General features: G+C 45.2%; 1 protein-coding gene across 2 annotated transcripts in view; it reads left to right on the forward strand.

Annotated features, from left to right (window-relative positions):
* Positions 1 to 14,381, forward strand: part of LOC139531968 (collectin-12-like) — a 66,925-nt gene extending 52,544 nt beyond the window's left edge. For both annotated transcript variants that reach the window (XM_071329012.1, XM_071329011.1), the window contains 7 exons: positions 9,132 to 9,218; positions 9,414 to 10,457; positions 12,250 to 12,747; positions 12,865 to 13,001; positions 13,110 to 13,219; positions 13,377 to 13,523; positions 13,682 to 14,381. In XM_071329012.1, coding sequence (XP_071185113.1) covers positions 9,132 to 9,218; positions 9,414 to 10,457; positions 12,250 to 12,747; positions 12,865 to 13,001; positions 13,110 to 13,219; positions 13,377 to 13,523; positions 13,682 to 13,772 — 2,114 coding nt within the window. In that variant the 3' untranslated portion in view covers positions 13,773 to 14,381. The remainder of the gene's footprint in view (positions 1 to 9,131; positions 9,219 to 9,413; positions 10,458 to 12,249; positions 12,748 to 12,864; positions 13,002 to 13,109; positions 13,220 to 13,376; positions 13,524 to 13,681) is intronic.
* The last annotated feature ends 610 nt before the right edge of the window (positions 14,382 to 14,991 follow it).

Genomic DNA, 14,991 nt, shown 5'->3' on the forward strand with positions numbered 1-14,991 from the left:
GTCATTGTCCTGATGAAAAAACAATGATAGTCTCACCCAGCACAAACAAGATAGCATGGTGTATCGCTGCAGAATGCTGTGGTAGCCATTAAATCCGCTCCTTTTTTAAAATGTTCACCTAAAATTACATACCCAAATCTAACTGCCTGTAGCTCAGGCCCTGAAGCAAGGATATGCATATTCTTGGTACCATTTGAAAGGGAACACTTTGAAGTTTGTGGAAATGTGAAAGGAATGTAGGAAAATATAACACAATAGATCTGGTAAAAGATAATGCAAAGAAAAAACCAACCGTAGCTTTGAAAGACTGTATTATTCCAGCCCAGGTGCAATTTTGGCCACTAGATGGCAGCAGTGTATGTGCAAAGTTTTAGACTGATCCAATGAACCATTGTATTTCTGTTCAAAATTTTGTATCAAGACTGCCCAAATGTGCCTAATTTGTTTATTAATAACTTTTCATGTTCAAAATTGTGCACTCTCCTCAAGCAATAGCATGGTATTATTTCACTGTAATAGCTACTGTAAATTGGATTGTTATATTAATATAGTTTAATAGTTTAAGCTTTCTGCCAATATCAGCTATGTCTATGTCCTGGGAAATGTTCTTGTTACTTACCACCTCATGCTAATCTAATTAGCCTACGTTAGCTTAACCGACCCGTGGACGGGACACCGATCCCAAAGAAGTTGTTTAAGTGTGCCTTGAATTCTAAATAAATCACAGACTGTGTCACCAGCAAAGGTCCCCCACATCATCATACCTCCTCCGTACTTCACGTTGGGAACTACACATGCGGAGATCATCCGTTCCCCTACTCAGCATCTCACAAAGACATGGCGGTTGGAACCAAAAATCTCAAATTTGGACTCATCAGACCAAAAGACAAATGTCCACCGGTCTATTGTCAATTGCTCGTGTTTCTTGGCCCAAGCAAGTCTCTTCATATTATTGGTGTCCATTAGTAGTGGTTTCTTTGCAGCAATTCGACCATGAAGGCCTGATTCACGCAGTCTTCTCTGAACAGTTGATGTTGAAATGTGTCTGTTACTTGAACTCTGTGAAGCATTTATTTGGGCTGCAATTTCTGAGGCTGGTAACTCTGATGAACTTATCCACGGCAGCAGAGGAAACTCAGGGTCTTTCTTTCCTTTGGCGGTCCTCATGTGAGCCAGTTTCACCATAGAGCTTGATGGTTTTTGCGACTGCACTTTCAAAGCTTTTGAAATTTTACAAATGGACTTACCTTCATGTCTTAAAGGAATTGGACTGTCGTTTCTCTTTGCTTATAATATGGACTTGGTCTTTTACCAAATAGGGCTATCGTCTGTATATCACCCTTACCTTGTCACAACACAACTGATTGGCTCAAATACATTAAGAAGGAAAGAAATTCCACAGAATTCCTCTGACACCGCCTGGTATAGAGGTCCTGGATGGCAAGAAGCTTGGCCCCAGTGATGTACTGGGCCGTACACACTACCTTCTGTAGTGCCTTGCGGTCGGAGGCCGAGCAGTTGCCATACCAGGCTGATGCAACCAGTCAGGATGCCCTCGATGGTGCAGCTGTAGAACTTTTTGAGGATCTGAGGACCCATTCCAAATCTTTTCAGTCTCCTGATAGAGAATAGGCATTGTCGTGCCCTCTTCAAGACTGTCTTGGTGTGTTTGGAACATGATAGTTTGTTGGTGATGTGGACACCAAGGAACTTGAAGCTCTGAACCTGCTCCACTACAGCCTCGTTGATGAGAAGGGGGCGTGCTCAGTCCTCCTTTTCCTGTAGTCCACAATCATCTCTTTTGTCTTGATGGGGGAGGTTCTTATCCTCGCACCACACTGCCAGGACTCTGACCTCCACCCTATAGTCTGTCTCATTGTCGGTGATCAGGCTGTTGTGTCATCGGCAAACTTAATGATGGTGTTGGAGTCATACTGTTGGAGTCATACTTGGCCATGCAGTCATGGGTGAACAGGGAGTACAGGAGAGGACTGAGCACCCCCACCTGAGGGGCCCCCGTGTTGAGGATCATCGTGGCAGATGTGTTGTTACCTACCCTTACCATCTGGGGGCGGCCCATCAGGAAGTCCAGGATCCAGTTGCAAAGGGAGGTGTTTAGTCCCAGGGTCCTTAGCTCAGGGGTGAACTTTGAGGGCACTATGGTGTTGAACGCTGAACTGTTGTCAATGAATAGCATTCTCACATAGGTGTTCCTTTTGTCCAGGTGGGAAAGGGCAGTTTTGAGTGCAATAGAGATTGCATCATTTGTGGATCTGTTGGGGCGGAATGTAAATTGAAGTGGGTCTAGGGTTTCTGGGATAATGGTGTTGATGTGAGCCATGACCAGCCTTTCAAAGCACTTCATGGCTACAGACGTGAGTGCTACGGGTTGGTAGTCATTTAGGCAGGTTAAATTGGTGTTCTTGGGCACAGGGACTATGGTGGTCTGCTTGAAACATGTTGGTATTACAGACTCGGTCAGGGACAGGTTGAAAATGTCAGTGAAGATACTTGCCAGTGTGTCAGCGCATGCTCAGAGTACACATCCTGGTAATTTGTTTGGCCCTGCGGCCTTGTGAATGTTGACCTGTTTAAAGGTCTTACTCACATCGGCTATGGAGAGCGTGATCACACAGTCTTCTGGAAGAGCTGATGCTCTCATGCATGCTTCAGTGTTGCTTGCCTCGAAGCGAGCATAGAAGTTATTTAGCTCGTCTGGTAGGCTAGTGTCACTGGGCAGCTACCGGCTATACTTCCCTTTGTAGTCCGTAATAGTTTGACAGCCCTGCCACATCCGATGAGTGTGGAGCCGGTGTAGTACTATTCAATCTTAGTCCTGTATTGATGCTTTGCCTGTTTGATGGTTCGTCGGAGGGCATAGCGGGATTTCTTATAAGCGTTCAGGTTAGAGTCCCTCTCTATGAAAGCGGCAGCTCTACCCTTTAGCTCAGTGCTGATGTTGCCTGTAATCCATGGCTTCTGGTTGGAGTATGTACGTGTGGTCACTGTGGGAACGACGTCATCGATGCACTTTTTGATGAAGCCAGTGACTGATGTGGTGTACTCCTCAATGCCATTGTAAGAATCCCGGAACAGATTCCAGTCTATGCGAGCAAAACAGTCCTGTAGCTTAACATCTGCGTCCTCTGACCACTTCCTCATTAAGCGAGTAACTGGTACTTCCTGCTTTCGTTTATGCTTGTCAGCAGGAATCAGGATGATTGAGTTATAGTCAGATTTGCCAAATGGAGGGCGAGGGAGAGCTTTGTACGTGTCTCTGTGTGTGGTGTAATGGTGGTCTAGAGTTCTTTTCCCTCTGGTTGCACATGTAACATGCTGGTAGAAATGAGGTAAAACGGATTTAAGTTTCCCTGCATTAAAGTCCCCGGCCACTAGGAGCCCCGCCTCTAGATGAGCATTATCTTGTTTGCTTATGGCTTTATACAGCTCGTTGAGTGCCGTCTTAGTGCCAGCATTGGTTTGCGGTGGTAAATAGACAGCTACGAAAAATATAGATGAAAACTCTCTTGGTCTATAGCTTATCATGAGATACTCTACCTCAGGCGAGCAAAACCTTGAGAGAAATAGCTGCCTCTTACTGGAGGCAGCTGTTCTATCTTGCCGATGGACTGAAACACCCAGCCAGTTGTATGTTATCCATGTCGTCGTTCAGCCACGACTCGGTGAAACATAAGATATTACAGTTTTTAATGTCCCGTTGGTAGGATAGTCTTGATCAGAGCTCATCCATTTTATAATCCAAGGGGGATTACTCACTCGCCGTCGGATCCTTACAAGGCACCCCAACCTACAGTACGTCCCCAATATCTCTGTATCTTCTTCAGGCGAATGATGGGGATTTGGGCCTTGTTGGGTGTCTGAAGTAAATCCTTCGCATCAAATAAAAATAAAAATGCTTTGTCCAGTACGAGGTGAGTAATCGCTGTCCTGTTATCCAGAAGCTTTTTTCGGTCATAAGAGACGGTGGCATAAACATTATGTACAAAATAAGTTACAAATAACGTGAAAAAACACACGCAATAGCACAATTGGTTAGAAGCCCGTAAAACAGCAGCCATCTTTTACAACTTTTTTGGTTACTACATGATTCCATATGTGTTATTTCATAGTTTTGATGTCTTCACTATTATTCTACAATTTAGAAAATAGTGAAAATAAAGAAAAACCCTTGAATGAGTAGGTGTGCCCAAACTTTTGACTGGCCCAAACTTTTGACTGGCACTCTACATCCGTCCACCAGGCTGAGAAGGCTACATCCCGAGTGGCATTTGATTTCCATATACAGGCGACTTCTATGACGTCTACTCTGTACGAAGCCATTTTCCATCGTCATTTTATGACTTCTCTATGTTTCAAGTCTGGAGACATTTCTAGGAATGGTTGGGAATGATGTTTTGATCTCTTGTTTCCTGCAATGGAAAGAGTGGGATCCTGGGAGGATTATACGTTCAGAGAGTTTATGTAGTAAACACTTTCTCAAACATGCGAAAGCAATTACCTCTGAGTTTCACAAACACTACTACATGTCTATGACACCACCCATACCAGGCCCATATCCAGAAAGCGACTCAGAGTAGGAGTGCTGATTGAGGATGATCTTTGCCTTAAATCTTAATGAATAAGAAGGGGGTGGGACCTGATCCTAGATCAGCACTCCTACTCTGAGACGCTTTGTGAATATGGGCCCCAGTCAACACTATCAGGTAGGAGTGCTTCTAACACCACAGCACTCTTGATAAGACACTCACCTGAAATAAATTCCATCTAAATGGGAAAATGTAATTATAGGCTACTTTTGGGCTGAATTCCATGTTATGCATGCATGTGAATATGGCATGAATCAAGCGATTCGGTCTACTCCCATTTTAGCTTAGCACAATTACAGACGAACACATGCAAGTCATTAAAAGCATGAACTTCTGGGTTTCTATTTCCGCAAGGCATTTTTTTCCATTGTTTGTTGACAATGAGAAAAGTACACTCATCCTTGGCGGGTTTGAAGAATGACACATTGTTATTTCTCTGTCTCTCATCTCTCATTTCCAAGCTGTTGCCTTCCACCCTCTCTGTCGTTGTTAGTTAGATGTTCTGTCATCACTCTACTTCTTCCTTAATTGGGATGTTCCATGAAATGAGTGCCTTTTTCTTCCCTTTGATATTTTAAGTAGAAATTGTGCACTAATATAGAATTTTAAAAGCTGGTTATATTCAACGAAGTGCCCTTTAATATAGACCACGTGGAAAATTCAATAAATTAGCATTTTGACATTCCCGTCTGTGCACCCTCTGTGATTTCCAGGAAGATTTTAACCCACTTAACCCCAACATTTCTCAAAGTTTTTACCATCAGTCTAAAGCCATGGTTATTTTTGTTGCTTTTACAAAGTCATTTCTGAAGATGATTATTTACTTCATGTGATTAGTGATTCATTTTAAAGTAAAACAAAAACCTGTCCCTCATTTTAAGGTCGACCCTCCCACTTGGCACACACTGGTTGAATCTATGTTGTCTCCACGTCATTTCAATGAAATGACGTTGAACCAATGTGGAATACACGTTGAACTGACGTCTGTGGCCAGTGGGCTGTTATGTGAACTGAACTGTCGTTTTAATATGGTGGAACTATTCCTTTTCAAATATTTTTTTGCAAAAGAGACATTGAATATCTAATAGTCAAATCATAGTGTAAAAGCAGGTGAGCTGGTTCTCCTCTTCTTGACCATTTTGTGGTGTTTTGTGTTGGACAACTGAGCATGTTGAGCGTAACACGTCAACCCTGTTACCCATAGATAAACAGGCTAGAAATGTTTGAACAATTTAACAACAAGCTTCCATTTCCCCTGATTTATGGCTGATTTAAAATGAAATCGACAACCCTGTTATGGTCAACCATGTTTTTTTTATTTGGCACTTAATAGGCACTTACTGTCGTCATTTTAAAAATGTAACCTCTTAAGATTGGAAAATGTGCAATGCAGGAAATGTTACATTTATAGGGCTCTATTTTTGGCTGGTGTTAACTCAGCACAATTGTCAAACACACGCTTGTTTGCAATTTCGACCTGTTAAAGCCGGTACTCTTCTATTTTCAAACCATAGCGACATGATTGGTAATTTACCTGTCTTATATGAGTTATCTTCATATTTAGAAACATTTGTTATTTTCCTGTAACAATTGCTTGTTTTCCATTTAGTTTTATTAAAGAACAAGCCCTTGTAGGCTACCCTTACATTATTATAATGAAAGCTGGTTCAACAGTAATGTGTTCGTATTCTTTCTAATCCTGGCACGCATTTGCCAAGTAACCTATCCATCACATGTTTTCTAAATGGTATACTCGTGAGGTTTTTGCTGACATGCTTTTGCATTATTCACAATTCACATATGCCTACCTGCAGTGCAAACTCCATTCGTTGTGTATCCATCCCCATTTCCAAAGAGCGCATTTGAGGTTTAAAAAGTCTTCTGATGTTTGTAATTTACACTTTGAAATTTCAGACTTGATTTTCCCTTACGAAAAATGTATCAACCCCAATAAAATGTCCATTAATCATAATCCACATAATAATTCACATTTCCTGTTGCTGCAGGATTATTTTCCTGCTGTAGCAAACTGGCTCAAATTAAGATGCTACATCTGTACAGCTTGCCCAGATTGCACACACTCAGTCGTAACAGTGGGATCTATCTATCCATGTCCTCCAGTGCTCTCAGTCAGAAGGAGGAACTGAGGTGCTTGTGCGTCTTCTCCTCTTGTGTCTTTATGATCTTTATGATGATTCGATCCTTGGTGGTCTAGAATAAAGTGAATGATGATATCCATTTAAGGGTTGAGCTCAGTGGGGTCTTTGAGCTTGATTAGTTGGTTGGTCTTTACCTGTTTTCTTAAGTGGAGGATAGAAATAACAGCTAGGGTATAGTTTTGACTGGTTGTAACTAGGGATGCACCTATATGACATTTTCGGCCGATACCGATATTCAATATTTTCCTTGCCAAAAAACCTGATACCGATACCGATAACCGATATTAATTGTTTTTGCGGCCTGTTAAGTATTCTAGTGCAGTTAAATCGTTGAAACACACACACACACACACACACACACACACACACACACACACACACACACACACACACACACACACACACACACACACACACACACACACACACACACACACACACACACACACACACACACACACACACACACACACCCTATATTCACTCTCTATACTTGCTTCTCGTCTCCCAGCGTCTGTTCTCACAAGCTCTGTCTGTCTGTGGCCTCTTCTGTTATGGGTCCTCTTCCTCGGTGCGCACTGTCACTGTTTCTGTTTCCAACTTGTCCAGCTGAGTCTGTAACATTTCACGTAAACCCGATTTCTTGTCTGTATCGAAGTAGAGGTCCTTGTACCTAGCATCGAGCATGGTGGCGACACAGTAAAGAGGCTCAGAGAGAATGCCACTGAATCGCTTGTTCACAGCCTCTAGTAGAGTACTTTTGCAAGTTTTAACCACATAGTCTGTGTCAGCAGTTTTGTTGAGCAGGCGTTTCAAGGCCATGATAGATAGTATCACGTCTGCTGCAGACATAGTTGATGAGCTTATTTCTCAAGTCAGTTGTTCGAATGGAGCTAGGAGTGTGTTCAGCACATTCTTGAGCATGCAATACGGCTTTCCTCAGTACGCAATGCTTGTCGACCCACTGTGCTGTCAGACTCAGCATGCTCATGGGGCTGACATCGCTGGTCCAAATGTCAGTCGCGAAGATAATAGCATTGACGCCCATAGCAAGTAGCTCACGGATGTGCATTTCAACAATATTGTGTAACTCCGGTAGGGCAACATCTGAAAAATAGCGTCTACTTGTTAGTGTTTATCGGTTCTTGAGGTGCTCGACCAGTCGGCGAAAGCCAGCATCATCCATGAGAGAGAATGGTTGATTGTCAAGGGCAATGAATTCCATTATCTTGGCGTTAATGGATTTCGCCTTTGAGTTGTCTCGCTGAAATGTTCTTACTCTCATATGACTGCTCGACTTGAACTTGTTTAGTTGTGTGCGTTTAGTTTTTTTTTTAGATTTTGTTTTAAGTAGTCGCTGAACGTCTGGGGGTGATGCACTTTCAAGTGAGTCATTAGGTTTGTGGTATTGAAAGATTTCACTTTCTCCCGTCCTCGGGAAATAATAACAGCACAAACGTTGCAGATGGTCTTTTTGTTATCTTCCTTTGAAACTTCAAAATAGATCCACACAGCAGACATTGTGGGCTAGGTTAGGAATGCTGTGTTGCACATGTAGCGCTGTATTTTTCGTGGCGTCATTACGTCATATACCTGCGTTATATAGGTATGCACGTCAGCTTTGACATCGGTTTTGCACATTGGCATTAAACTAGATGCCGATGTTGTCATTTTAGCTAATATCGTCCGATTCTGATATGCTTACCGATATATCGTGCACCCTTAGTTGTAACCCCTGTGGTCTCCAGTTAGATGGTTAGAGATGGCTCCCTAGCCTGTGGAAGTGGTGGTGGTGGTGGTGGGGTGATTCCATGGAATCCCAGACACATTCCAGAGGAAATGAAGGGTCCTGTCGCCTGTGGGGGAGTAAAGACCCTCCCTGACACAGCGTCTGTCTCCTTAGGGTACCCTTTGATCCCCCTGTTTACTGAGGACCCCCCTCGGTTGCTTCCTGTCCCCCAGGGTCCCTCCAGTGTCTCTGTCCTACCCCCCTCCTCTCCGGACCCTACTCCCTCTGACCACCCACCCACACTGCGCTCATCTGCCAGTGTCTTTAGTGTCTCATGCTCAGTCTTCATGGACACACCCAGTCATTGAGACATTATTGTGTATTACATGACCATTTCCTAATCCTAAAGCTTGTGATTGCTGAGGCGACCATTATTACATACCCACCAGACATATAGACATCTTATATATTGTGTCTGAGTGAGGTTTCATAATCATTCTTTCTGATCCCTTTTATACATGGTGTCTGTGATTGCAGGCTATTCTGCCCATCCTTCTCAGACTCGTAATATTGTATGGAGCCCACCACTGTGTTGAAGAGCTAACCCTGAACTGTGTTGTGTTGTTTGTGTTGCAGTGGTGCAAAAGGTTGACAATGTGTCCGAAGGTATCGAGAGCTATGGGGGGAAGATCATTGCTGTGGAAACAGACTTGAAAAAGCTAGGTGAGTTTCCCCACTGCCTATAGCAAGTTGACCATGCATAATCCTTCGTAATTTAAGCCTGTGCATTGTGTTGAACAATAACAGTTAAGAGTTACTGTTTTTACTGAAGTCTTTGATTGAAGTCTCTTTAATCTTTGATTGAAGAGTAACCACACCAACCATTATGTAATCATTTATTTCACACCATGTCCCCAGATGACCAGACTGGGGAGAAGTCGGAGAACACTACCACTGAGATCCAGGCCTTTAAGAACAACATCCGGGCTCTGCAGCGGCAGCTGTCTGAGGTGGCAGAGAGGAGCAGCAGTAACCGGGCGGCCCTGGGTCGTCTGCAGGATTCTGGCCTGGACATGCAGGGCAGCCAGGGCTCCATACAGGGTCTGCTGGACGCCAACACGGCCACGCTGAGGTCTGTCAATGGCACCCTACGGGCCTACGGCGGCACCATGGAGGGTCTTCAGGAGGACACGGCTCGGCTGCAAACGGAGCTCCAGGTGCAGGTTCGGCAGCAGAGCCAGGCCCTGCTGAGCATCGGGAATCTTAACCTCACCCAGGCCCAACAGAGGGGCCTGATCTCGGCTTTGCAGAGATCTGTGGACGACACCAGCCAGGCCATCCAGAAGATCCGAAACGACTTCCAGAGCCTGGAGCAGACGGCCAGGCAGACGAAGTCGGACGCTGATTGGCTGAAGGAGAAGGTGCAGAACCTCCAGGTGCTGGCCTCCAATGCCTCTGCCCTGGCCAAGTCCAACAACGACAGCCTGGAGGACGTGGCATCTCAGCTGGCCTCGCTGTCTGGACAGCTCCAGAACACCTCCAGCCTGGCAGAGAACCACGACCAGACTCTTAGGGAGATCATGGACCAGCAGCGCGACCACGACAACCTCACCTCCTCTAAGTTCGACCAGCTGGAGATACGCCTGGACGAGTCAGAGGGGAGCATCGACCGCGTGACTGGCAACATCAGCTTTACTACCCAACTCCTGGGCGCCATCAACCTGAACCTCAACGAGCTCCGCACCTGCGCTGAGACAGTGGGGCGCCACTCCGACTACCTGTCCGACTTGAATGCCACTGTGTCGGACGTGAGGTCGGACACCACCACACTGAGGTCGCAGCAGGACGACCTGGTGGCCCGCCTGGACAAGGAGGTCACCAGCCTCTCCATCATCATGGAGGAAATGAAGCTGGTAGACAGCAAGCACTCACAGCTCATCACCAACTTCACCATCCTACAGGGTAAATCAAATTAAATCACATTCACATGCGTCGAATACAACTGGTGTAGACTTTACCGTGCAATGCTTGCTTATGAGCCCTTCCCAACAATGCAGAGTTTAAAAATAAAATAAACTCAGCAAAAAAAGAAACATCCTCTCACTGTCAACTGCGTTTATTTTCAGCAAACTTGATATGTGTAAATATTTGTATGAACATAACAAGATTTAACAACTGAGACATAAACTGAACAAGTTCCACAGGCATGTGACTAACAGAAATTGAAAAATGTGTTCCTGAACAAAGGGGAGGTCAAAATCAGTAAGTAACAGTAACAGTCAGTATCTGATATGGCCACCACCTGCATTAAGTACTGCAGTGCATCACCTCCTCATGGACTGCACCAGATTTGCCAGTTCTTGCTGTGAGATGTTACCCCACTCTTCCAACAAGGCACCTGCAAGGTCCCGGACATTTCTGGGGGGAATGGCCCTAGCCCTCACCCTCCGATCCAACAGGTCCCAGACGTGCTCAATGGGATTGAGATCCGGGCTCTTCGCTGGCCATGGCAGAACACTGACATTCCTGTCTTGCAGGAAATCACGCACAGAAAGAGCAGTATGGCTGGTGGTATTGTCATGCTGGAGGGTCATGTCAGGATGAGCCTGCAGGAAGGGTACCACGAGGGAGTAGGATGTCTTCCCTGTAACCCACAGCGTTGAGATTGCCTGCAATGACAACACGCTCAGTCCGATGATACTGTGACACACCGCCCCAGACCATGATGGACGCTCCATCTCCAAATCGATCCCGCTCCAGAGTACAGGCCTCGGTGTAACGCTCATTCCTTTTACGATAAACGCGAATCCGACCATCACCCCTGGTGAGACAAAACAGCGACTCATCAGTGAAGAGCACTTTTTGCCAGTCCTGTCTGGTCCAGCGACGGTGGGTTTGTGCCCATAGGCGACGTTGTCGCCGGTGATGTCTGGTGAGGACCTGCCTTACAACAGGCCTACAAGCCCTCAGTCCAGCCTCTCTCAGCCTATTGCGGACAGTCTGAGCACTGATGGATTGTGCGTTCCTGGTATAACTTGGGGAAATGTTGTAGTTGCCATCCTGTACCTGTCCCGCAGGTGTGATGTTCGGATGTACCGACCCTGTGCAGGTGTTGTTACACGTGGTCTGCCACTGCGAGGACGATCAGCTTTCCGTTCTGTCTTCCTGTAGCGCTGTCTTAGGCATCTCACAGTACGGACATTGCAATTTATTGCCATGGTCACATCTGCAGTCCTCATGCCTCCTTGCAGCATGCCTAAGGCACATTCACGCAGATGAGCAGGGACCCTGGGTATCTTTCTTTTGGTGTTTTTCAGAGTCAGTAGAAAGGCCTCTTTAGTGTCCTAAGTTTTCATAACTGTGACCTTAATTGCCTACCGTCTGTAAGCTGTTAGTGTCTTAACGTGCATGTTCATTAATTGTTTATGGTTCATTGAACAAGCATGGGAAACAGTGTTTAAACCCTTTACAATGAAGATCTGTGAAGTTATTTGGATTTTTACTAATAATCTTTGAAAGACAGGGTCCTGAAAAAGGGACGTTTCTTTTTTTGCTGAGTTTAGTAACACAAGAGGAGTAAAATAAATGACACAAGAATGGAGCTATATACAGGGAGTTACAGTACTAGATCAATGTGCAGAGGTACGGGGATTTGAGGTAGATATGTACATGAAGGCAGGCTAAAGTGACACTGACACTCCTCTACAATTGAACAGACACAGGTTTATAGACTTTTTATTGTTTCTTGTTTCAGGTCCACCTGGTCCAAGAGGCCCGCGGGGAGACAAAGGACCCCAGGGAGGAGCCGGTCAGCCCGGTCAGAAAGGGGAGAAAGGGGATACGGGTGGGCCTGGGGTGCAGGGGCTTCGTGGAGAGAAGGGATCTCCAGGACCACCAGGAATACAAGGGTTCAAAGGTCAGCCAGGCTCACGGGGGAACCCAGGTTCAAAGGGCTCCCGAGGGTCAGGGGGCAGGGCAGGACCCCCGGGGGCGAATGGTGAGCCAGGCACTGCTGGGATCCCTGGGAGAGATGGACAGGCCGGTCCTCAGGGGCCACAAGGTCCGTCGGGAGACCGAGGACAGGTGGGGCCAGCTGGGGCACAGGGACCCAGGGGACCGGTGGGGCCCATGGGGGCCCCAGGGCCACCTGGACTGCCAGGACTCACTGCCCGACCTGCAGCAGCAGCAGCAGTGCCTTTGGTCCCTTTCTCGATGCAGAGTGAGGCCCCCGCTCCTACTGTGTCGGCCCCAGGTGATACTAATTCGTTTTTATACACCATCGATATGTCTGTATCACTCTGTCAACACCATCTATGATAGACAGGACATTAGTTCATTGTGATAGTATAACAATAACCATTCACTGCAGGTTGTCCTCAAGAGTGGGTTGGCTTCAGAGACAAATGCTATCACTTCTCCAAAGAGCTGCACAACTTTGACGATGCAAAGAAAAGCTGTGATGCCCAGACCGCGTCAATGGTGATCATTAACGATAACGATGAACAGGTAAGAAGAGTCATCCTCATAGGCCTTTCAAAATCAAAAAGCACAACTGTTCAAACAGTCATAAAATGAGTGACATTACTGACATCATGTTTCCTTGTTTTCTCTCAGAAATGGCTGCAAAAGCAGACCTCTGGAAAGGGCTACTTCTGGATGGGTCTGACAGACAGGGAGGAGGAGAATGCATGGCGCTGGCTGGATGGAACCGAACCTGCCTTCTCGTATGTATAGTACCTCAATGTCAAGGATGATGCTAGTCTTTCACAGCCGAGATAATCCCATTAATATCAATGCAAGACTAAAGGGGAAGACGCAGTTACATGCATGTGTCTCAAGTTAGGTTTCAGTGTGTGAGTGCCCTCTGCTGTGTGACTGTAGGCAGTGGAAGCCCGGACAGCCAGACAACTGGAGCCACGGGCACGAGAGAGGAGAGGACTGCGCCGGCCTCATCCACGAGGGACTGTGGAATGATTTCTTCTGTGAAGATCTCATCAGCTACATCTGCGAGAAAGCCACGGAGTTTCCGTGAGTACCCATCTCCAGTATCTGTCTCTCTCTTTGTCTGTCTGTTTGTCTGTCTGTCAAGTTTCCTGTATGTATATTTTGTTTCTGTCTTAAGTCATAGTTATTTTCTTTTGCAAAAAATATGTTTGATAATCTTCAAGCTATGTCATTTTCTGCAGCAAAAACTCCAGGATTATAGCACCCTCTGTGGAAGATGAAGAAAAAGAAGAGGCCTGGTTGAGTCAGAGGCGGTATGATGTGCAGCATTAGGCCCCACCCACAAGTGACACTAGCCATCTGACACCCTATGCATGGACATGCTATGTGGAGAAATACGAGGGACAAGCTTCACAAGCCTGAATCGAGACTATGGCTGCATTCACTGAGATTTCCCCCACTGGTAGCCAGATTCAGCTCTCCTCCAACGTGAATCCAGACCACTACTTCCAGAATTTGCATTCCAGCAACATGACAATCAAGTGTTGAGGGGAAGATCTATCTTTTTTTTCTTCTTTTTTTTAAAATAATCACCAAAGTAATTGACTCATATAGATTTGTCTCATTTAATTGTTTTTAATGCTGGTTTTTTTTGTGTGACGTTAGTCCATTTATAACTGATTATCTGAATGTATATTTTCATGTTGCAGTTTTTCAAAGTAGATCATTATTTTACAATGGGACTCACCACAGTGTCTTTCACAGTTGATAGTCTAGTTCCTTCATGATTATGTGAGGTGCAAAATGATGCACAAATAAACCAAAGAAATGTCGCTGATATGTCCTTTCTCAAACATCAAGAACTGTCCAGCTATATATAAGTATGTTATTATACACATTCATCTAAATAAATGAAGTATTTACACATAATAACAGTCAGAAGGTCTGCTTGGTTATGAAGTCAAGACTGCACAAGTTTACATGTTAGTAGTTCTGTATGTATGGTACTATATATTTGCGTATGGGGCCTGTATGGTGTATGAGTTTGTACTTTCCACAATGTAACAAGTGACTACGGTCATGTTCCAGGCTAGCTTCAATGCAGACATTGCATTGCATCAACTAATGGTTGCATGCCACATCATCCTGTCCCTCTGGGATTTCGCAGGGATATCTGCGGGCAAAAATGCTTGATTTTGCTGCGGCAATTCTGACATTTTGCATGCCAATATGCAATGGGGTTGTCCTCCAATTTGTCCCTAAAATGCGGGGACGAGGGAAAAAGTTTGTTGACATGTGGCTTGATTGAACCATATTATGAAGTAAATGTACGGTGATTGGTTGAAATTGAGTCCAATTTATGTGCTGCAATGATGGGTCAGTTTCCGTTTTATGTGATAATATTGCAATGATTTTACTGTTTTGTGCGGAAATAGTGCAGTGATTTGTCAAATTTGCAAGGCCTCGCATAGTATGCGGGGAATTGTTGACTTTTCAAAAAAGATTGCAATCGCAGAGGGAGGGAGCGAGGGACTAATAATCGACTGTGCAG

This window comes from Salvelinus alpinus, chromosome 10 (assembly GCF_045679555.1).
Source record: "Salvelinus alpinus chromosome 10, SLU_Salpinus.1, whole genome shotgun sequence".
NCBI classification, from domain to species: Eukaryota; Metazoa; Chordata; class Actinopteri; order Salmoniformes; family Salmonidae; genus Salvelinus; species Salvelinus alpinus.